The sequence below is a fragment of the Berghia stephanieae genome, chromosome 5 (assembly GCF_034508935.2).
Source record: "Berghia stephanieae isolate SIO BIC M18660-M18661 chromosome 5, UCSD_Bste_1.3, whole genome shotgun sequence".
NCBI lineage: Eukaryota > Metazoa > Mollusca > Gastropoda > Nudibranchia > Aeolidiidae > Berghia > Berghia stephanieae.
Window position 1 is genome coordinate 41,716,243 of NC_088364.1, and position 25,282 is coordinate 41,741,524.

The 25,282-nt window shown below is 36.5% G+C and overlaps 1 protein-coding gene across 2 annotated transcripts; it reads left to right on the forward strand.

Moving 5' to 3' along the window:
* Positions 1-1,702: 1,702 nt before the first annotated feature.
* On the forward strand, positions 1,703-23,970 carry LOC144972941 (putative ATP-dependent RNA helicase DDX5). Of its 2 annotated transcripts, none has more exons than XM_078914780.1 (13): positions 1,703-1,862; positions 6,749-6,845; positions 12,626-12,722; positions 13,914-14,047; positions 17,063-17,128; positions 17,700-17,841; positions 18,058-18,218; positions 18,549-18,718; positions 19,151-19,261; positions 20,018-20,079; positions 20,725-20,784; positions 21,614-21,904; positions 23,787-23,970. In XM_078914780.1, the coding sequence occupies exons 1-13, from the start codon at positions 1,828-1,830 to the stop codon at positions 23,879-23,881; spliced, it is 1,521 nt and encodes a 506-aa protein (XP_078770906.1). In that variant the 5' UTR covers positions 1,703-1,827; the 3' UTR covers positions 23,882-23,970. The 2 variants fall into 2 exon arrangements, with proteins under 2 accessions (XP_078770906.1, XP_078770907.1); XM_078914781.1 differs by having other exon boundaries at positions 21,614-21,886.
* Positions 23,971-25,282: the final 1,312 nt, after the last annotated feature.

Consider the following 25,282-nt stretch of genomic DNA (forward strand, 5'->3'; position numbering starts at 1 on the left):
ATCAAACAGTAACAAATCTTTCCCACATCAGGACGCTTGACTATCATAGCCAAAAATAAAAACACCCCCCTCCCAAAAATTGAGCTTTTATATAGTGTAATAACCACGCTTTGCAAGGGTTCCCGAGTTAACACACAATTTAACAAAAGAAGGGAATCGCCTGTAACTGTAAGTGTAAGGCGTTATTTTTTTCTACTACAACTACAAAGATAAAAAAAACGTTACTGGTCGGGCTCTCATTTTACACATGAGTACAAGTAAATAAATTCCCATGTACGTGTACTCAAGCGGTACCGCTCCCAACAAGATTCGAACCAAGCGACGCAGATCAGAATCAGAAGCCGAAATAACCCAAAAGACAAGCTGCACCCTTGCGTTTCTCCACCAAAATCTTAGCCACGCCCCAACGTCACGCAAACAAAACGCCTACCTCGCACTTGTGAGATCACAATTGGAATACGGAGCAGTTGCCTGGGACTCCTACCTGAAAGAGGATATTCAAAAACTTGAGAGAGTCCAGAGACAAGGCGCCCGGTTCATAACTGGGAACTATAAGAGCAGAACCCCAGGATGCATGACAAAAATGTTAGAAGAAAGAAACCTCATCAGCCAGCCTCCAACAAAGAAGAAAAGAAACCCGTCTGTCATTTATAATCAAGATAATAACATATCAAATACCATCAATAAAGGCAGACTCCTTTTTCACGCCACGACCAAACAAAAGAAAAATCCGAGCACTCACTTTCACCAACCACATAACCGAAAACCCCATTGACAGATACGCCACAAACAATTCGAACTGCTTCAAAATCCCACAGACAAGAACACAAAACTACAGAAATTCTTTCTTCATTAGAACTATCTCGGAGTGGAATGGGCTGGATGAACTGGTCATCATGGCACCACACCTAAACGATTTCAAGGCCCGACTGACATGGGCCCGCCCACATGGGCCCGTATACTCCAGTCGGCCATGGGACGCCGCTGAAACTGAAATACAACCAGACCATTGGTTTCTTCAGCGCCAACCATACAGATACAGTTATACCTATCCCAACGCAGATTCTCACTGTATTATCCGAGAACTGCTGGCGGACGAACTGCGTCAATCGGCAGTTATCGTCATCGAATAAATAAATATCTAGATAAACGAAAACAAAGAAACGTAAATAACATAAACACTTCAGCATCCATCTCAAGAAAAGACCGAAATAAATAACTCAGGCATCCACCACAGTGAAGCACCGAAATAAGCTGCGTGAATAATTACTTGGCATTTATTTAGCGCTTAATATCCACTAAACGTATCCAAAGTGTTTTATATGGGGTCCCTAGCCAACAACAACGGGTACTTAACATAGAGAACATGACCCCTGTTAGGTGGCATAATAGCTTTTTTCTTCCTATCCAAAAAGTGCTGTTTTTGGCCTGAGTACGGTGAGAGATTGTGAATAAAGAGCCTTGTCCTAGGACATTACGTACTGTTGCTACTAGAACAAAATCAAAGTAAAAAGGAAGGCTGGAAATTTGTTTCAAAATTGTACCCATAGATGTTCAGTTTTTGTTTTTGACACAGGTCGCTTGATATGAACATGATAAAGCTAAATAAGTAATTTGAATAATACATGTACCTACTACGAAGCACGAAAGAAATTTTTCATGTGCTTCAACTACAAGATACCTAAGTCGCAGCAATCCATCTTCTAATCCGTTCTCTGACCATGAAGTATGAAGGCCTGTGTTTGTTGTTGGCACAAAGATAAATGTTAGATGTAAGGATTGATTCAATTGGATTTTCATTCAAAGAGACGTCAAACTTGACTTACAATGTCAGTATTTGATTTTAGACGAGAAAACTTCGGGTAAGTAATCTCCACTCAATTATACTACAGCTTCGACTTTTGTGTTATCTCTGACTCAGTTAGGCACTTTGATAACTCCAGTCCAGTGGCCGCCGATAGGCTCACTGTAAGGTGAAACTCGTTTTTTGGAACTTTATTTTTGACCCTTTACTGTGTTGGTCACCATGGCGTTATTTGTGAACCTATGTGACTAATTTTGGTATCATTATAAAGGGCACAAAACAAGCTTTCTAACGGTGTATTTCATTCTCAATTCCTGATTGTATTTCTCAGAAAGCTTATATGTAATAAAAATTTATAAATTTTTGAATTATAACAACTTTGTAAATTATGGATACATTTTAATTATACTTCATACATCGATAGACAATTAATTGAAGAATATCTCTGCCAAATTTCATAAAAATTGATATACTCGCTCATTATTTATTTTTCCCGCCACCAACCCCACTTTATAGGACAAAAACCTCATATTTTTTTTCCATTTTCGTTCATCATTAATTTTTTCCATACTTTCCATACATGAAAATGATTTATATGAAAATAAAGCTTATTTTCTGACCTTTAAAATGATATCTAACACTTGCCATTTATTTTTTAATTGAAACAAAATTACTGAAAACAATAAGTGGGCCATGTTGACTGCAAAACTCAAAATTTCCCGATCACCGCGAGATGCTGGTTTTCAGGCAGCAGTGAGATCACAGATTCTCTCTGTAAAGTTGACAAAAAATTTCAGTAGAAAAATTTTAATAACTCTGGAACCGTAGGTCGTAGAGAAACAAATAAAGTATCAAATTTTATGTTTTTTCAAGTCCCATCCCCCTGACTGAGTCAAATCAAGATATTTTGAGTTTGAAAATTTTATCAAAGTGCCTAACTCAGTCTGTTGTGTAGTCTGTAGTCTGTAGGTGTCTGATTCAAGTTCAACTGTACAGTACAGTGCAGCTTCGGTATAATTATAATTGTACAGTGGAACTCGGATATAACGGGAAATTTGAAGGGAAGCAGTATGGAGGTAAATAAATAAACAAAACACGCAAGGAACACGTTTCAAATTACCTCTCCAAGTAGATATCGAGTTACCTCCCTGCCTAAGCCTAAGTAAATAAATCAGACGACGTGACTGACTTTCATTCCTGGACCTCCCCCCCCCCCCCCCTCTCAACCCCCAAATCACCTCACCCCCCTCCCCCCTCAACAGTAACTCTGTAACTCTACCTTCCACCTTTTCCTCTGCCTCTGCTTTCCACCATTTCCAACTGCGCCACTGACAGCCACTGAGTGCACTTCAAAACTCAAGTTCAAGTAGTGCACAGTCCTAGCCTCAGGCTTCACATAGAGCTCTTCACCATCTCACTTGGCATAATTATCTAATTAGTCACATGCCTATATATGACTTACAGACTTAAGGCCTTTCACTACCTAGTCGTCTGATTGGGATGCCTCGGTTGGATTTCTAATCAAGAGCATTCATTGGTTGAAAAGCAAGTGTTCCTCACTGGTTACACGTTGTGTGAGTATGGGATATCATTGGTCAAAAAGTACACGTTTTCATTGGCTATATGTTGTACAAGTATGGGATATTACTGGCCAAAAATCAAGCTTTTTCATTGGCTAGAACAGCTAGCAGTTTCATCGGACCAGGAATTTCAATGCTGCTTTTGGTACATTTTTGTTGCTATCAAGGGTTTTTTAAATTACTAACAATATAATAATAATAATAATAATAATAATAATAATAATACACATTTATATAGCGCTCATTCTCGTGCAAAACACAAGCTCTGGGCACTTTACAATATATAAATATCAATTTTAAGTGAAAAAAATAAAAAATAAAATAATAATAATAATTCATAGCCAAATCAAGGATTTATAGAGTCAATAAAAACAAATACAGTAAAAATGTGTCTTGAGATTCTTTTTAAAGGTAGGTAAAGACTTGCACTCCCTCAGACCACGTGGTAGTTCATTCCAAATCTTGGGGCTGAAACAAGCAAACGATCTATCACCAAATTTTGTTCTTGATCTTTTTTCCGAAATTTTCGTTTGGTCATTACATGATCTTAAAGTGTAATTTTCAAATTTACACATGACCACGTGATCTGTGAGATATGCCGGTGCTATACCAGTCAAACACTTATAAACAAGACACGCTGCTTTGTAATATGTGCGCTTTTCAATGGGCAACCAGTGGAGAGAGGCCAACAAAGGGGTTGCATGATCAAATTTTTTTTTGCCAAAAACTAATCTTGCTGCACTGTTTTGCAGTAGTTGTAATTGTTTAATAGAAGCCTGAGGCAAGTTGACAAGCAGCGAGTTACAATAATCTAGTTTCGAAAAACTGAGGGAAACAACCAATGTTTTACATGTTCCAATTGCAATATACTGACGGATCGAACTGATTTTCTTCAATTGAAAGTATAAAGATTTACAGAGAGCAGAAATGTGAGCTGACATTCTCATTTCTGAATCAAAATAGACACCCAAATTTTTCAGTCTTTGAAACTTTGATCTTTTCACCCCCAATCAACACCTCAAGACCATCATTCACCTTCAACTGCCCTCTATTTCCCACAATCATCACTTCTGTTTTTGACTCATTCATTTTCAACTTGTTTGCATCCATCCACTCTTTCACATCCGTCACACATTCTTCCACACGTTTCACAATATTTTCGAGATTTTTAGTTTTATCAATAAAGTTGCGTATCATCTGCATAGAGATGATAGCGCAGCCCATGACCAGTGATGACATTAGATAATGGAGAAGTATACAAAACAAAAAGAATTGGACCCAAAACAGAGCCTTGAGGAACACCAAAAGACAATGTATGTTGACGAGAAAGTTTATCTAAAATAATAACCTGTTGCTTTCTGCCATCTAAATAAGATTCAAACCACTGCAAGACAGTCCCAGACAAGCCAAAAGTTACATTAAGTCGTTTAATGAGAATACTGTGATCAATAGTATCAAACGCCGCCGAAAGGTCTAACAATGTCAGAAGAGAAACAGAACCTTTATCTAAAACATCAAGCAAATCACTCGCAACACAGCACAGAGCAGTTTCTGTGCTGTGGTAAGAACGATAAGCTTACTGAAATTTTTCCCATAGATTGTTTTCATGGAGATGTTGTGAAAGACGTCTGAGTACAACTTTTTCAAGGATTTTAGAAAGAAATGGCAGATTTGAGATGGGACGGTAGTTACTAAGGTCATTTACATCGAGATTTTGATTTTTTATGAGAGGCTTTACAATTGCATGTTTATAGATATCTGGGACTTGTCCTGAGATAAGTGACTGATTTATAATATAAGTTATGCAAGGTATCAATTCAGGAAGACATAATTTCAAAATATTAGTTGGTAAAGGATCTAAATCACATGACTTCGAGGAAGATGAACAAATTATTTTAGAAATCTCTTCTTCAGTTGTTTCTTTAAAACAAGAGAATCCCTGTGAACCCGAAAAAGGGTGGAAATTTATATCTTCATTTTGCACGAGGTCCAAATTCCGAATTTTCGATATTTTTCCCGAAAAGGATATAGGAAAAAAATTGGGACCTGGCTGCCATTTCACTTTTGAGGGAATGTCGCTATACTGGCATGGTTTTTTGCATGTTCTGTTCACGAGATCCTCTTCATGTGACTACAAAAAAATTTGGTATCTAAGGAACAGCACTCAACTTGTTCAAAACATATCTTACGGGACAACTGAACACCAACAAATTACAATCGAAACTTGTACTCCGATAGTAGACTGCTTCCCTTTGTCATTCCTTGGAACAGTCCTTTTTGCGTTTTATACATCACCCTGGGGGATATCATTGGATAGTATGGTCTTGAACACTATTGTCAACACGCAGATCTACGACATCAACCATTAATTACTTTTTGACAGAAAAATTAACTGCTGTGAAAACTATATTGGCAAAGTGAATGTGTAGATGGGGAAAAATAAATTAAAATTGAATGGGGATAAAGATAGATAAGACATACTTTATTGATCCTTGTATGGAAATTATAATTATAAAATATATGATTGTATAATATATAATTATAAAAAAAGTGTTGATGGGAATATGATTAAAATTAATAAAATTCATAAAACTTTTTTGGAAGTAAACGACATCAAAGTGCTTTTGGCGGTCAATAAAGAACTTTCAAATGAATTTAAAAGTTTGTCAATTAATTTTTTCCCAGTTGCAAGGCATTTTGCAAAAATCAGGTAAAAATGGGTAATATTATTAAAAATGCAACAAAAAGATAACTACTAGTCCCACCTTCATGAAATTCACATGGATAGGAGTGGATGTCAACAGGTCTAGAGGAGACTGGATATCATTGGCAATCAATCAAGCGTTTTCATTGGCTACAACTACAGAATTTAATTGATTATGGCCATCTCAACACTATAGTGTAAACTATTCATCATTACATCACTTGGGATACTATATGGGGGAAGATTCAAACGAAACTCTGTACCGATTGACCTAGTAATAAATCCTTCCTTATAGTTTTATAGTCAATTAAAAAATCATAAGAACTGAACACCCTAGATAAAAGATCAATAAACTTTTTATGTGACACCTCATCCCCACGTCTCCTCCTGTTTTGCTTTCAAGGTAAAAATGGTGAGATTTAATGTCAGGTTAGAATGAAATTGAACCCAAACTGTAAAGGAAGGGTTGATCTCATAACATTTATCTCCAATCTATCCCCCTACCGCCCTACTCTATACTCTCTCTCTCTGTCTCTCTCTCTCTCTCTCTCTCTCTCTCTCTCTCTCTCTCTCTCTCTCTCTCTCATACACACATACACTTGCACACGTACATACTCACAAATCAAAATTTTGGCAATTTTAATAATTTCCTCTTGACAGCTCGAATTTAAAGACACAGGAATGGGATGTGACCACGCTGCAAAAGTTTGAGAAAAATTTCTACAGAGAGAGTCCTACCGTGGCTAATAGACAATCTGTAAGTGACTTTTTAAAAAAAGATGAATATAATTATAATTAATCAAAATTCGCCCATGAAATTAGTTTGCAGTGTCAACTCAGGGAGCAGATAAATCGAAATTAGTCACTTTTGCTTGAAATGATAAGTTGTATTTTTTTTCTTCTAGAGTTTGATCCCTGATAATGGAACCTCCTTTTTTTTTGTTGTTGTTGGTGAGAGATGTTACTTTTTCCTTGTAAAGTATCTCTATGTTATGCATTATTGTCATTTTTAGTTTTGTAGTTTATTAACATGTGAGTGTATCCTTCATTGTGAGATATTTTGTTTGGAACTTTTAGGTATTGTCAAAATTGGCACATTAAGAGATAGCTAATTGTTCCCTTTTTTTTGAACCAGTCCCCTTTGTCTTATATTTTTTTTGGTGCTTTTCACTTCAGATCTACAGCTTTTCCCCTATCATCACTTTTTGTTTTTCTTATTCTTCGTGGTTGTTGTAGTAGCCTCTTAAATAGAGGATCCCGACTACAGTTCACATTTAAGAATTTCAAGACACACACACACACACATCCCCGTGTGGTGTCCGGGGTCCCTCAACTGAGAGGGTCAAGAATAGCCCAACGCCAAGCCAGCGTGTCGTAAAAGGCGACTAATGGTGTGTGATTCCCCCATCTTTGAGTCACCTGGTCCTCCAGGTTGGGGGTTGGCAAAGGGTTAACACCCCTTTCCGTTAAACTCAAACCGTTACAGAAACACAGACAGACAAACCAAATCCTTTTTTTAGCTTGGGCGACCGAAGAGTTTCTGGAATTACAGAATTTATGAAGGACAACAGACAAAGCCGAAAGGACTCTGCTGACCCGATGACGTCTTCGCCAAACAAGCAGCTTCGAATTGCGTTGTGGAACGTTCGCACCATGTATGAAGCAGGAAAAAGCTCTCAAGTTGTGACTGAGATGAGAAGATACAGGCTGCATATACTTGGAGTAAGCGAAACCCACTGGATACAATCCGGACAGAAACACCTCAAGTCTGGGGAGAAGATTTTATATTCAGGGAGAGGGGACGGGATTCATACACAGGGAGTAGGAATAATTCTAAGCAAGTTTGCCCAGAAGTCACTGAGAGGATGGGAACAATGCGGAGAAAGGATCATCATGGCGTCCTTTACAACACGGAGTAAGAAGATCAGCATGAACATTGTACAGATCTATGCCCCAACAAATGATGCAACAGATGAGGACAAAGATACATTTTATGGTCTGCTACAACAAGTCATTGACAAGTTGCCAAGGAAAGACATCAACATATTGATGGGAGATGCTAATGCAAAAGTGGGACAGGATAACGTAGGCTATGAAGGTATCATGGGACGTCATGGCATGGGAGAAATGAATGATAATGGTGAGAGATTTGCAAATTTCTGTGCATTCAACAGTTTGGTGATTGGAGGATCAGTGTTCCCCCATAAGAGGATCCACAAAGCAACTTGGGTCTCACCAGATGGTGTGACAGAGAATCAGATTGATCATTTTTGTATCTCTCGTAGATTCAGACGTTCATTGGAAGATGTGACAGTACGGAGAGGGGCAGATGTTGGATCAGACCACCACCTGCTATTGGCAAAGCTTAAGCTCCGACTCAGAAAACACGGGGCCAGATCACATACAAGAAGAAAATTCGAGGTGAATGCACTTGATGGGGAAAAGAATGAGGAATTCAAACTACAATTGAGTAATAGATTCCAACCTCTTACTGAGCTCGAGGAGGACATAGATGTAGAGTCACATTGGGCAAAGATCAAGGAAGTTTACATAACAACTTGCCACGAGGTATTGGGGTAAAGAAATCGGAACATAAAGAATGGATAAGTCCAACCACCTTGGACCTTATTGAAAAGAGGAGAACAAGGAAGGAACAAGTGAATGCAAGCCGAACAAGGGCTTCAAGACTGGATGCACAAGAGCAGTATCGAGCCATAGCTAAGGAAGTCAAAAGATCTGTGAAGAAAGACAAGGAAGCATTCATGAACAGACTTGCAGAGAAAGCAGAAGCAGCAGCGACTGGAGGACACATGAGGATCCTTTATCAAACTACCAAGACACTTGCTGGAAAATATGGGAAACCAGAGGTACCAGTCAAAGACAAAGATGGGAAAACTATTTTTGGAAAAGAGGCTCAATCTGAACGATGGAGGGAACATTTCAACTGCCTTCTGAACAGACCACCACCAGACAACCAGCCAGAAATTTTGCCTGCAAGGAATGAGCTACCAATTAGCTGTGATCCACCATCGATAGCAGAGATTGTGGGTGCCATTAACAAGATGAAAAGGGGAAAGCTGCTGGACCAGACCAGATTCCACCGGAGGCTCTAAAAGTTGATGCGGAAAGAAATGCTGAGGCCCTGCACCCACTATTTGAGAGAATCTGGAATGACGGGATATTCCCAAAGGATTGGAAGGAAGGACATCTTATCAAGCTTCCAAAGAAAGGGGACCTCAGTAATTGTAATAATTATCGAGGCATCACTCTTCTTTCTATCCCAGGAAAGGTTTTCAACCGTATTATTTTAGAGAGAATTAAGAATGCAACAGATGCTAAACTGCGGGACGAACAGGCAGGTTTTCGGAAAAACCGTTCAACCACCGACCAGATTGCCTCTCTGCGAGTCATAGTGGAACAGTCTATAGAATGGAACTCTCCTCTTATTGTCAACTTTCTGGATTACGAGAAGGCTTTCGACAGTATTGACAGAGCAACATTGTGGAAAATTCTGGCACATTATGGACTCCCTGAAAAGATAGTAAACCTCATTAAGGAAATGTATGAAGGATCAAGTTGCAGGGTTGTACATGAAGATCAGCTGACTGACAGCTTTGAAATTAAGACTGGTGTCAAGCAGGGATGCTTGCTCTCTCCATTCCTGTTCATCCTTGCCATTGATTGGCTAATGAAGGAAACCTCCAAAGGGAGAAGAAATGGGATACAGTGGACCCCCTGGACACAGTTGGATGATCTGGATTTTGCAGATGATCTGGCTCTTTTGTCCCACACTCAGGACCAGATGCAAACAAAAACCACAATTATAAACAGCCTCTCGGAATCAATTGGTCTAAGAATACACCCTGCAAAGTCAAAGGTCTTGAGGATAGGTACGCGTCAAAGGGAGCAGATCAAAGTAAAAGATCAGGAACTCGAAGATATAGACACTTTCTGCTATCTCGGAAGTATAATTGACAAGGATGGAGGCACGGAAGCAGAGGTGAAAGCACGAATAGGAAAGGCACAGGCTGCATTCACATCTTTGAACAGAGTTTGGAGAACTAAAGATATCTCCCTTCAACTAAAGCTAAGACTTTTCAACTCAAACGTGAAGTCTGTCCTACTGTATGGATGTGAAACTTGGAACGCATCACAGGCATGTATAAGGAGGGTACAGATTTTTGTAAACAGGTGCATGCGTAAGCTACTCAGAATAAAATGGATGGATAGAATAAAAAATGAAGAAGTATGGAAAAGAACACAGCAGAAACCAGTAGGAGAGGATATAGGAAGAAGACGATGGAGGTGGATTGGACACACGCTTAGAAAGAATGACTCAACTATAACAAAGAAAGTATTGGACTGGAACCCTCAGGGCAGAAGATCAAGGGGAAGGCCACGAGGAACATGGAGAAGAATTAAAGAAGCTGATATACAGAGAAGTGGTAAGACCTGGAATGAGATAAAAAAGTTGGCTCAGGATAGAGAAGGATGGAAACTGTTTGTCTGTGGCCTATACCCTGACCCAGGGTGAAAAAGGCAATGATGATGACACACACACACACACACACACACACACACACACACACACACACACACACACACACACACACACATTTTTCAAAATACATGCTGTGATCATTTCATTATTTGGATCCATGTTTCTAAGATTTTTGTCAATTCTGTATAGTTTTTGTTTCTATCAATTTTTGTGGGAGCTCATTCCCTAAACAAATGGCAGAGGGAAAGAAAGAGTGTAGGCGGGTGTCTTTTATTGATGTTTGAATTGTTAATGCTCTTAATGGTAAGGGAGCTTTATGCTGGTGTTGCCTGTATTTATTATTAATAAAGTACATACCTTGTTTCTCTTGCGACAATGTGCATTTTTTCCAGACCTTAGCTTTCTGTGAGTTCTGTTATGCTATTGAGGGTATTTCTAAGTCATGATCCTTGCAGCTCTATTTTGTACCATTTCGATCCTTTTGATATAAGTTTTGGTGTAGGGATCTCATACATCTCTGCTTGCATAATCGAGGATGGGTCTTACTCTAGTTTTGTAGGCGAGTGTTTTAGTTTTGACACGGTAGCCACTCAGGTTTTGTGTTAAAAAAGCACTTGTTTTGTTTGCCTTTGATGTTATATTTGAGATATGTGATTTCCATTTTAGGCTATGGGTAACATTTTGTCCAAGATATATAGAAGATTTTATTTTATTTAGTTTTTGGCCATGAAGGTGGTACTCGAAGTTTACATGTGTTTTTTTTTTTGTTTGATATCGTCAGAACATTGCATTTGCTTACATTGAAGCTCAGAAGCCATGTTTTCTCCCATGCTTCTAGTTTTGCTAAGTCCATGTTTAGTTGGATGCTATCTTCAATTGTATGGAACTGCTTATAGAGTGCATTGTCATCTGCAAATAGACGAATTTCGGATGTTAAGTCATCAGGGAGGTTGTTAATGAAAACAAAAGCTAACACCAAGATCTGATCCTTGGACTTGGAGGACTCCTGGGGTTATATGGCCTAAGTCAGATGTTTGACCTCCCACAACTTCTTTTTAATGGCACAGAGATGACCGTTAAAGCTAAAAACAAACACAACATACCATGCCCCACTCATAAAAAAAAAAAAAAAAGTATAAATAGTAAAAGGCCCTGCAAGAAGATTTAGGGTATCCTGAGCTGGCTCTTTTTACTCTTTTTTGGTTGGCATATATCACGTAGGCATTAGAAAAGTCTAGTTATGATTTCTCGATCTAGATTTTAGGCTAGTTATTGTGCAAAGCTGAAAGACACGAAAGAGTGTTTATTGCATTTAATATATAATCTTATCATTGTCATTAACTTTTTTTTGGTGATGTTATGGTGATATTACATTGATAGGTTTTTTCTGTATCATTGTTTATTATTGTCGTCATGATCATCATCATCTTTATTATTATTATTATTATTATTATTATTAATATTAATATTCTTCTTCTTCTTCTTCTTCTTCTTCTTCTTCTTCTTCTTCTTCTTCTTCTTCTTCTTCTTCTTCTTCTTCTTCTTCTTCTTCTTCTTCTTCTTCTTCTTCTTCTTCTTCTTAATATATTATTATTATTATTATTATTATTATTATTATTATTATTATTATTATTATTATTATTATTATTATTATTATTTATATTATTTATTATTATTATTATTATCGTTATTGTTGTAGCAGATGCCCTGCATGTTTAAAACATGAATAAAAAATGGAATGATCATGGAAAACACATTTTTATTGAGGAGCAAAAGATTTAAAAAATGTAAATGTGTATATAAAATAGTAAAAATATGATCTGAAAGACTGTATAGAATATGAACATCCTCATAAATTGAAATGCTGAGACAATGAGTTCTGGTTTTGACTGGTTAAGAAACAAATTTATCCAAGGCAAATGATTTGCTCGTTTTGGAAAGGCTCTCTGTAGTAAAAGAGTGATAATGTTTTAGGTAAATTTGAAACATGAGGATAAATTATTAACATTAAAATTATTCTCTTTTTTGATTGGCAGGCAGAGATTAAACAGTTCCTGGAAGAACATGATATCACAATATCTGGTGGGAAAATTCCAAACCCGATATTGCATTTCAAGGAAGGAAACTTTCCACGTAAGTCTCGCTCTTCTTGTTATGGTTGCTCTCAATTTTTAGAAAATAATTTGATTAACTATGCTTGATAAGTGGTAAGCCTAGACTGACATGGTAAACAAAAAAAAAAAGAAAATGAGATAATGTTTACGAATTTTGTAACCTTTTGCAGTCAGTAAATCAGAGTTCAGAAGACCAAGAAATTCCAAAATAAATGTTTTTATGCTGCTTTCAGAAATTGGAATTTTTCTAGCACTGAAATGGAGAAGGTGAGATTCTAGTATGTTGTTTTTAGTCTGTACTGTAAGTAACTGTAATATCGGTCTGTTATACTTTTTTTATCCTAATTCTCACCACCCTTTTCCAGACACTTTCTTTTATATATGACTTTCTGTCCCTCATTCTCTTTGCTGTTCACACAAGTGAACTTTGTTTGTAACTTTTCCAGGTTATGAATTTGTAAATAGATTTTTCAGACTGCTCCAGCAATGAGTAATTCTCCCTCAGGGTACCCAAGGAAACCAATCTCTTCTAATCTATCAAGACAAAATTTAAATACAACAACCTTTCAAAGTCAGACCAAAACACTGTACATGCATATGTTACTATAAAAACCGTTGGCAAAGTGATACTAAGCTGCTAAAAGCTGTGGACTGTAAAAAGTAATAAACAAAAATGAATATAACAGCTTCAGAAATGAACAAAATACCAAACATTGAATGTTTCGGGCTCAAAACCCTTCTTCAGCCAACAACAAAAAACAAAAAAGACAAAAATAACTTGAAGCTGTTATATTCAGTTTTGTTTATTACCTGTAAAAACTATTGTAATTCCTCTTATTTGTCCTGTTACTAAATCATCTGATTAGTAGTTTTTTATTTGAATTTACATTTTATATAAAAATGCAGAACATAAATGAGTATTTCAAAATGGACAATGGAGCAATAGAAATTCCCAATTTTGTCTCTTTAGGTACCGAGTTTGATCCACCCGCCACTGCGCTGTGTGGCCTTGAGCAAGTCACATCGCCCAAGCTCAATTTGTGGCACTGCACTGTGCTGGGTTATTCCAGTATTCCCTTGGAATAGATCCTAGAGAAAAATTTAATAAAAAATTAAAGGGAATTTAATTTAAATTTAATTCACATATTCAGACAATTTGGTGGTTGTATTCAAGTGTATTTCTAAGTCATTCACTTTCCTCAAATTGCAGATTATGTCTTGAGCCAAATCCGCAAAAATAAATGGAAGAAACCAACTGCCATCCAGTCGATGGCATGGCCCATTGCCCTCTCTGGGAAAAATATGGTTGGTATAGCCCAGACGGGATCTGGAAAGACACTTGGGGTGAGTTTTCAATCAGGATTTGAATATTAATTATACAGTTTTTGACCAAGGGAAAGCCTTATGACGGTCTCTTGAGGTAATGAAATATGCAATATAGGTAAAAAACTATTATAACTTTAATACCCCAATTGTGCAGTTTCCTATAGAATCATTGTTAAAGTCAGTAAATATAAAAATATCAGAAGATTGAACATTTTAATGAAGACAAGATTAGAAGTAGATTTTAGCTTACTTCAAAATGTCAAGACATTCCACCCATTGATGCATGTATTATTCTGCTGTGATTGTATCGTTAAATGATCATAACAAGTTATGGTGAATCAATCCAATACAAGTTCAGTTTGATGCAGAGCATGGAAAATTATTTAAAAAGGTGAAGGTCTGGGTGGGGTTCCCTACCTCCACAGTGGGCAGGGGAGTACTTACCGTGTCTTCTGTCCCCTTGTATATGTTTTCCAACTTGCTTTCTGTATTTGTCTTGGTGTGAGATTGCTCGGTTTTGTCCCGACCCTGGCCGGAGTCCTTGACTGGGAGGGAGACAGTCAGATGCATAGTTATTGTTTTGGGAGATGATATTTTTTTCCTTGTAGATCATCTCTCTGTTATGTGTTATTATATTTGTTATTTTTAATGTATAATGCAAGCATTTGAGTGTATTCCTCTTTGTTGGATTTTGTGCTTGTGTCTGGATGAGACTTGTAGGTGATTTCAAACTAAGTGCATTGGTGGTTTGCTCTTGGAATCTACATCTGATCCCTATTTGTTCCCAGTTCCCCTATGTCTTACTTTTTCTTGGGTGCTTTAATTGTAATTCTAGAACTTTTTACTATCCCATTTTTTTCCTTTTTACTGGCGCTGATATGACCTTAATGTGTTGCAAGCGCCGTAAAACCCTTAAAAACAAACAAAACAAAAACAAAGGTGAAGGTCAGCAGTCATTAATTTTTAGATTTATGACCGTTTACCTTCACTTTCAATATAAATTGTTGAAGCCAATCATGCAATTATATCATATCGAAGCTGAAGGTCAGCAGTCTTTAATCCGTCTTTAGCTTCACTGGTTTGTTCCTATTAGAGACTACTGAAAATGCCTTATAATAATATGAGGGTGAGTCAAAAAGTAATGGGACTCTGCGTATTACTCTACAACAAATTGAATCAATAACATGCATCATCGCTCAAATTAAAGCTTGGCATTAGCTGAGTAGTATGCTACCTCTCAACATAGTCTCTGACTCTCACGATAGCCACAGTCGACCTTTTTTGTAAGGGCATGCATATCCCGCCCTTGTAAAACTGAGTTTACTGAGCTTTGAGCCAATTTTTTTTACTACGGTCTTGGCCTCTTCATCACCTTTAAAGCGATTTCCCCTCAATGCCTACTTCAGTGGACCATAGAGATGAAAGTACGAGGGTGCCAAGTCTAGTGAGTAACGAGGGCGAGACAGCATTGTCCATTCAAATGGTGCGATTACCTCCCTTGTCCTGGCACTTGTGTTTATATGGGCATTGTCATGAAGAAACAGTACTCTTGCCACCATCAAATCCGGTCTGACTCGACGAATTCTTGCTTTCAGCTGCTTCAGAGTCTGTATGTATCGCTTAGAGTCGACAGTGGCACCCTGTGGTAGGAAATCAATGAGGATCAAACCTCCCAAATCACTGTTGCCATCAATTTCCCAGCTAATTTTCAGTTTTGAATTTTTTGGTCCTTGGGGAAGAGGGATGTCGCCATTCCATTAATTGTGTCTTTGACTCAGGTTCATAATGATGAACCCAGGTTACATCTCCAATGATTATTCTACTGAGAAAGCTGTCATTCCTCCCACTTAACCAAAGAAGCTCGGTACAGCAATTCACTCTTTCACGCATGGGATATGGAATCAACTGCCTAAGTATCCAATGAGCACAGACCTTTGAGAACCCCAAGGATTTAACGAGTTGATGGACACTCTATGACTGATTTCACGATCTCCTGCTATCTCATCAAGAGATATTCTTCTGTCAGATTCGATCAATGCCTCTGTCTTTATTTCATTAACTGAGTTGGCACTGCTTGAAGGGCGACCGTCACGAGGATTGCCAGATATAGACAAGGTTGAGGGGGTGTCAGATTGTGTTTTGGATTGTTTCTCATTTTCTTCTAATTGATAATATACACGTTCAACCCACCTGAAAACACTGCTTCTACCTAAAGCCTGAGTTTTATAAACTTCCTCGGGGTGTTTGAACATGTTACTTGAAGTTTCTCCTTCGAGAACAAGAAATGCAATGATAGCTCCCTGTTGCTGATGGACATCCACAGGGGCAGCCATTTTTAACTGCCATAATTTTGTCAAAATTTGACGGAATTATACGGAATTAAAATTTTCAACTTTTGGCTTCGAGAGTACATGTATAAGTCTAATTGAGCTAGATATGACGTCATATGGAAAAAAAAAACTCAGTGGGAGATTAGTCCCATTACTTTTTGACTCACCCTCATATATTAATCACCATAATCCCCTCATATATTAATCACCATAATCCCCTCATATATTAATCACCAGAATCCCCTCATATATTAATCACCATAATCATCATCATCACATCATCTTTTATTATCAATTTGCCTGTATGCCCACTTTGTCACCAATAAAGGACATGTTGTCAAAGCTTTATTTATCTTTTCTATGTGTCTCACTCTATTAGTCTCAGTCTATCAACTAGTCAATCAAGCACTGAAAACATGTTGCAGTGCATGGTAAACTGGGGTTTTGATTGCAGTATCGTTGATTTATTTACTTAGCAGATTAGGATTATCTAATACCATTTTTTTTTTCAATAACGAGATGGGGTGATAGAGTGTTTTAAAAAAAAAAATTGGATCAGGCATGTGAATTGATAAAGAAGAGTTTGTTTCATAATTATAAAGAAATTGACTGTATTGGCAACCGGATATAAAACCCTTTGAGCATACGAAGTGATTTTCCCCTTTATAAAAACTTACATTTTCTTCCACCTTCTCTGTTCCAGTTCATCTTGCCAGCAATCGTTCATGTGAATCATCAGCCACTCCTTGAAGATGGAGATGGACCAATGGTAAGATTTCCTCTTTTGCTTATTGTTAGTTTTGAAAATAGATTTCCTACAATCTCTTAATTTATGAAAGACAACTTTATTTAGAAAAAGTTCAGTTCCTTGACATGATTAAAAATAATCAATTCGAAATTCAAATGGGTCATGCTTTTGTTGAATGATTTTGAAATTTAAAAAAATTTTTAACTTTTTTTCCTGACTCTCATGTCGGTGACTGAATAGCTGGGTCTGTTACATCTGGCAGAAAGTACTTTGCTGTAGACTAGCATTTCATACTAATTATAGCAATCAATGCTACTATCTGGTTAACGAGGATAAACATGAGCTTTATGAGTTTATCTGAGTCCATAAGCTTTTATGAGTTTATCTATCTCCATGAGCTTTTATGACATTATCTGGCTTCATGAGCTTTATGGGTTTATTTAGCTCCATGAGCGTTGTGAGTTTATCTAGCTCCATAAGCTTTTATGAGTTTATCTAGCTCCATGAGTTTACCCAGCTCCAAAAGCTTTTATGAGTTTATTCAGCTCCATGAGCTTTATGGCTCTTTAAGGACATTTTTTCCCCTTATCAGGTTCTGGTGTTGGTTCCGACCCGTGAATTGGCCCAGCAAGTAATGGATGTGGCCAAAGAGTTTGGCATGTCATCAAATGTGAGGAGTATTAGTGTCTTCGGTGGGGTGCCCAAGGAACCTCAGATGGTCAATCTAAGAGTAGGTAGGTGGTCTTGTTTATTCATTGCTTCAATTGTTTGTTTAGAGGATAAGTATACACCAGTAAAAATTTGATGATACCAAAAAAAAAAAAAGACTCTGGAACTCAAAACTCAATCATTGTTTTATGTATTGTTATCGTTTAGTTTAATGTAAAATTACACGAGCAAATTTCTTTGATTAGGTACATTTCAAAAATTCTTTTCTTGGTATTTTATAGGTGCTGAGATTTGCATTGCCACTCCAGGCAGACTCCTGGATTTCCTGGAGGGAGGGGAGATCACTCTGAGGCGTGTCACCTACCTGGTGCTGGATGAGGCAGACAGAATGCTGGACATGGGGTTCGAACCCCAGATTACGATGATATTACAACAGATTAGGGTAAGATATTTGTTGGTTGATTGATTAAAATGGAAAATTCTTATATTTGGAAACCCAACCATTGCTAGTTAAGTTTCCAACAATTTTGGAATGAATAAAATAGCTAGAAATCCTGAACGTATTCAAAATATAACAGTGAAATATAGTGCTTGCTTGATTGATTTGTTGGAGTTGGCATCATCATTTGTCAGTGTCAACATCACCATTAAATTCTGGAAAGAAACCCCCCCCCCTCTCTCTCTCTCTCTCTCTCTCTCTCTCTCTCTCTCTCTCTCTCTCTCTCTCTCTCTCCCCTTCCCAATAATTTATTTATGCGTGTCTTGATTTCAGCCTGACAGACAGGCTCTAATGTTCAGTGCCACTTGGCCTGACTCTGTACGCAAACTGGGACAGGAGTTGGTGGGAGATTGTATTCAGGTGTGTATGAACCAAGGGTCAATGACAAGTCGGGACATTGAACAGATTGTTGATGTCTGCAAAGAATGGGACAAAGAAGAAAAGTGAGTACATAGTGCTCAGTCTATTTTTGTTGTTGTTGTTGTTAATCTTTATTGTAATAATACTGCTTACAGTTTATTGATATATCATGGTCAATAAATTGCTGCTTACTACATTAAGGTATCCCGAGTTGTAAGTGCAAAATTGGTGTTTTATAGTTGCTTATAATTATATGATATGAAATGGGATGGTTCCATGTTTTGTGGAGAATAAATGAAGCATTGTGGAGCTTATTGATTTTGGAAATGCAGTGTTAAATATGAAATTGGAATATGCTTTTTATATATTTCATAAAGGTTGTTTGAAGCTGCAGGGAAAGAAGGGGTAGGAGTGGGTATGGAATGACATCTTACATCGGAGGATGGGGTGAAGTAGAAAACTTTATCCTCACCATCTGTGTTTTCTTTTCTTTTCTTTTGTTTTGTTGTTGTCAGATTGGTGAACTTGTTACATGACATCCTTAAAGAGGAGGAAAACAAAACCATTATATTCGTGGAGTCCAAAATGAGAGTTGACGATATTTCAAGGAGAATGGCAAAGGATGGGTGAGAGGATTTTTGTTTTAAATCCTGTACAATTTAGTTACTGAATGATTTTTATTATTATTTAAGACATTTCCAAAATTCATTGGGTTTATTTTGAAATAATCAGAAGTTTTGATTGATACATAATAAAACTTCAGCAATTTAAACCGTTCTTCATTTTCTAGAACTATTTTGGAGATATAATAATAATAGAGAAGTAGATTACTCACATATGTCTGTGACAAATTAAGCAGCAGGTACTGGTGTAAGATAAAAATCTGAAAAGGTGTAAGCAGAAAGAAAAATACAAGGAAAAAAAAACATCTAAAAAAATGGGCCTGCCATGACTCGGGGAACCTCAGACCTGATTACTGGTCAAATGTGCTGCCATTCATTACACCACAGTTACCCAATAGTTGAGGCGATTTTTTAATCTTCTTCACAAAGGTACACGTTTTCCCTGTGAATCCTCACCTAAATGATAGGCTGATTTTTTGTGGATTTTTTTTTTCTTGTGTTTTTCTTTCTGTTTTGTCTGTCACTATTTCATATACAACTTTTCCGATTACACACATATGCCTGCTGGTAACAATAATTTATTATTATTAACTTGTGAACTTTTGCCTTATTATAATTTACTGACAGATTGCTCAAGAACTTTTCAGATTTTTTATTTTACAACAATAATTGCCTACTTTCCAATTTTTGTAAAATTTTGTGATAAATTGAATAAAGGGAAGTGATTTTCATTTTAAAATTTTGTCACCTGATTGACAGGTGGCCAATCAACTGCATCCATGGAGATAAAACACAAGGGGAGAGGGAATCGGCTGTTGCAAGTAAGTTTGACCTTTTAATGCTTTTCTTTAAACTGAAACAAATTTTACCATTTCCTTCAATAGATCTGTTACAACAATGCAACTTAGGCTACATTGAGGAGAGACAGTATAATGAGAAGAACGTCAAAATGCTCTATTGATTTTTCAATATGAAATAACTTTTTTTTTAAATGCCCAAAAAAAAATAATACATAAAAAATGGCATACTTGTTTGGCATATGCATGATATGATGAAAATATATGGGGCAATTATGCCTGACAAGAATGAACATGGTTTGATTTTTTGAATATGCAACTTCACATTGTAAAAAAATTAACTGTTAACCACTATAGAAAAGCACATATGAGCGCTATATAACAAGCAAATCTTGTACTTAAAAAGTACTGAGTGCATACGTCATTGGAGAATGCTGATTGGGGCCCTGCTGTTGGCATCTCGTTTTTTTCCTTGTGTAAAAAAACTTAGCCCCTGCTTGCTCACTTTACAATGCTGAACTGTGGCTTATGCCTCATATATCTCAGTCTTTTTTTCTAAATAGATCCTGAAGATGAATTTCCCCTTGGTATGGAAATTAAAGGAATTTATTGATGTTATTTCAAAATACATTATATCATTTAAAAAATCATAAATTTTTTTTTTTTCAGGTTTCCGTCAAGGCATCAAACCAATTCTGATTGCCACAGATATCGCTGCTCGGGGAATACGTGAGTTGGGACATTATAATATGGAATTTGGATAATATTCATTTTCTTCCTACTTAAAAAAAATCAGGCATATCTCTGTTCTTGTCTTTACAGCTTTTTTGTAATGCAAATGTTGTTGCTTGAAGCTCAAATAAATAGATAATAATTCTAATAAAATGGAAGCTTCAATTTAATTTACGGAGGCAGCTGGTGTGGATGAATGAAAGATGAGAGAATGCTGTTGTGAAGGCAAAAAATCGCCGTATTGAAAATGTATGGAGAAAGATCATTTTATTATTCAGGCCCTAAAGTTTGGAGTTCTCTCCCCAAAACTGTAAGAGATGCACCCACCATCACCATTTTAAAATCTAGATTGAAACATCATTTATTTTATGAGAAATATCTTGCATAGTGTCTTTTATTGTATTGTATAATCTTGGTTTCATTTGTGTCTGTCAATTTAAAGTATGTGTGCGTTTAGATTATTGTTATACATATTTGATTTTATGTCATGATATTATGTCTAATGTAAAGCGCATAGAGCACAACCTCGTCATGGTTGTGCACTATAGAAATTCTATTAGTTATTATTATTGAGGTTCACATTTCCCGGAAAAATAAATGAACAAAGACACAAAACTTTATAGAGGAGGACAAAAGATGGGAGATAGTAGAGGTGTCAAGAGTAACCTTGCCCTTAAAGTAAGGGAAATCAAGGGCCCTTTCCTTGTTACCAAATTGGGGGAAGGGGGGGGGGGGGAGGCAAAATTATAGTTGAAGTGTAATGATTAAGGTATGACAGGAGAGCAAGTTTATTTCATCTCTTTTATTTTTGTCATTTTTTCCTCAGATGTTGATAATCTGAAATTTGTTGTAAATTATGACTTCCCAGTGGTTTTTGAGAACTACATTCACCGAATTGGTCGTACTGGGCGTGCTGGCAAATCAGGGACAGCGTACACATTCTTTACAGATAAAAATGTTTTACAGGCAAATGAGATGATTCGACTTCTTCGGGTAAGCAATCAGGAGGTCAGTCAAAAGCTGATTGAAATGGGAGAAAAATGTACTCAACTGGAGGAAAAACGCTTGAGGCAGGAAGGAAAACGGTCACAGCATGGAGGTAACAATTTTTACAAAGGTAGATTTACTTTTCAAAAGAAATTGCTCATGGCTTTTTTTTTAATATTAAAAGTGCAAAGGAAATTTACCAAATCTTAATTTCATGGTCAACTTTCTTCCAAGCTGGTTCGAATTTCATGACAATTGGAAAAATTTTCACATTTTTTACTGTTCTTTTTTTAGATGAAAAGGGGGGGGGGGGGAGTAAGTGAGTGACTGTTTTTATTTAAATATATCCTTGTTTTGTGAAAATAAACATTACAGCCACAAATCTCTTCTTTTCTTAGTAATGCCATATAACAAAATTTAGATTACCTTTGAACAATGTGTACTTAATTGCAGATCTGAGAATCCAAATTGTTATTGGTTCAAGCCAACGCAAAATACAGTGCAGAGCTGATAACCCTTATTTTGACCATGAGGCCAGGAGGAAAGGGATAACAATCACAATATTAAAACTGTGATTTCCAGATATTACTTAGCTGTTGAGCTTGCAACCATCACTCCACTATGTGCAAGACTGTCTACCTGTTTTAGCAATCTGCTTTTGCCAATGCCATGGTCATGACACTGAGTGTCTGTAATGAAATGACCACAAATACTGAATTTTTAAAAGTTGAATCAAGTGAAACATCCTGAATCTCAAAATCTGCTCCCTTTAAGGGCCACCAAATTATCCAGGTCACATTGTTGTTATCCTGCATTTCCCATTAGTTTCCCTTTCATTTTTTAAAATGACTAATATATCGACATTTTATTGTGGTCCTGAAGACGTCGGAATGTCTGTCCTTGACTGTGTTATCCAATACAACAATGTTAAATTAATGTCAAAAGCTAGAGGTGCCTAAGTGAGCCAATCAAATGGAATGTAAAATTAAGGGAGTAAATGTGACCTGTGTAAAAAATACAACACAAAGTAAATATTATTTCAACTTTTAGCCTTCTTCGGGTAAACGTAGATAATAACAAGAAAGAGGAAAAAAAGAAAAGAAAATGTATATTACATTACATTTACATAATGAAGTTAATTTGTGACAGACACACCTGGCTCTTTCTCTGTCTCTCCCCTTCCCCTCCCTTTTTTTCCCTCTTCGCAAATGAACTTCATTATGTAAATTAAATATAATATATACATTTTCTTTTCTTTTTTTTTTTCTCTTTCTCGTATTTATCTACGTTTACCTGAAGAAGTTTAAAGGGTGAAATGCTGTTTACTTGTGTTTTATCTTTTACATGAGTCACATTTACTCCCTTTATTTTACTCTCAATGTTAAATTAAGCTCATGATTCGGTTATCAGACCTGCAAATATGTGTACCTATCCTTTGACCATTCAATTCAATGTTATTTCTTGTGCATGCGTCTTAATGAGGCCAATCCAGTTCATCTCTAAATTCACTTAATCTTCTTATTATCTTTTGTTTCACTCTAAATGACTTAGCTTTGTTGCTGGGATTGTTTGCAGTTAAGATTGAATACAAATGTGAATGGGGTTTACTTTTCTGTGAGAAATATATTTTTTCCATGTAGTTTGTTAATAGAAGTTTAATCTTTTGATTTGCGACACTATGAGGTGAGCGTCTGCTTTTTGGTGGGGATCCTGTCTTTGTGACTTTGTGAAACTTTGGGTGGTCATATAAGAAATTAGCTGCTGGGATCTCCTTCTGTTCATTCTTTGAAATATTCCCTTTCATTTCCCAAGGTGCTCTTGACTCAAAGAGCAGCAGGCACTTCATTATTTATAATACTCCTTTGAGTATCCTCTGTGGGTATATTATGTGTCTGTGACTTTATCAGATGATTACACGACCTAAACATTATTTAAAATGCCATTAAACTCCTGAAAGTGAAAGTAAACCACTCATTTAGTAGGAATTTCTAAAAATTTTACACATTTTCCAGGTTCTCATGGTGGTGGTCACAGAGGTCGTGACAGAGGTGACAATCGTGGTCGTTTCCGAGGGGGTTCTGGCTCAAAAGGAAAACGACGTCACTGAATTATCCTTTATATTTATGAAATGAATATGTGATTTTCTGTAAAATATAATAAAATTTGTTTTACCAAGTTTCCGCATCTGTTTTTGTGTGTTTTGAAAAAAAAAGAAGCCATTTCTCAGGTCTTGTTAAATGCAAATTGTTTCAAAATTTTTTGGTTAAAAATAATTAAAACAGGAAAGTTTCTTTTCTTCTTTTAAATACAATAACTCAGACCTCTGATATTGATTTGTGTAGTATTGTGAATCTGGTCCATTTCCTATGAAATGACCTTTTATTATTTTTTGTGTGAAAAACTTGGAATATGAAATTTTACAATTGTTTTAACTCTCATTTCACACGAACAAGCAACAACAAATTTATCTGATTTCATTCATGTTGAAATTAGCAATTGCAGCAATGCTGGTTTGAAATCAAATTATCTCATCTTTTCATTGTAAAGTAATTAACTCCTTGAACTTGTAAAGAAACTTATATGATTAAAAAAATAAAATAAAATGACAAAGTTAATAATAAAAACAATGATCTAGAGCCACCAAAAATGTAGATCTGGAAATTTTGCTGATATATTTTTATTTAAAAATTTAACGATGCCCACAACGCTTTAAGAGTAATTGACCTCTTATTGGCCAATCTACTTTTTGGCCACTCGGTGAAATCATGTCTGGATTTGTTATGTTTTGTTTTAAAACCACAGTCGAACCTGTCTTCCGTTAAAACAACTTTTCTTTACTTTTCCATATTCCCATTGCCTGATTATTTCATTCACTGGTTTAAATGATCCGTTGAAGAGATCCACAAACAACTGAGGTTGATTTTTGTTACTTTCACTAAATAAGAAACTGACTGTTGGGATTAAGACTCCACTTTATATTTCAGCAACACAGTACTTTCATACAAGCCCATACGGTGGCCAGATTCATTAAACTCATGATCAAGTCACAGAAGTGGGGTGTCCGATAATGTTGCCATCATCAGTCCTTCACTTTACCGGCCAATGACTAGTTCTAAAACTAAAAATATCTAGGCTAGTTTCCGTCTAGAAACATTGTTTGACTAGATAAAGAGAGATATATCTAGATAAATAGTATAACAAGCATCTGAGGTTGAGTGGATTAACATGTTTTAATACTTGTGAATTTGAAACTTTGATGAATGTGTTTAGTGATCGAAATGGTAATAATAAGTGAAGAAACACTTAACTGTTAACTACACTTCGGTCACTCTCTGCAAAAATTGCATCATAGCATTATCTTCTGTTTTAAAATTGTAGTCGAGGCCTTTGTCCGGTAAAACAACTTCCCTTTTCCATATACCCATTTTATGATTATCTTGCACGCTGGTTTAAACCCTAGGAGAGACCTTATTAATGGCTGGTGATGTTTAAGGTTTAGAATTAGGAC

Bases quoted from the DNA above. Each gene is read 5' to 3' on its own strand.
- LOC144972941 (XM_078914780.1), top strand. From the start codon at position 1,828: ATGTCAGTATTTGATTTTAGACGAGAAAACTTCGG. The intron at 12,723-13,913 runs GTAAGTCTCGCT...CTCAAATTGCAG, and splicing joins CAAGGAAGGAAACTTTCCAC to ATTATGTCTTGAGCCAAATC. The intron at 17,129-17,699 runs GTAAGATTTCCT...TCCCCTTATCAG, and splicing joins AAGATGGAGATGGACCAATG to GTTCTGGTGTTGGTTCCGAC.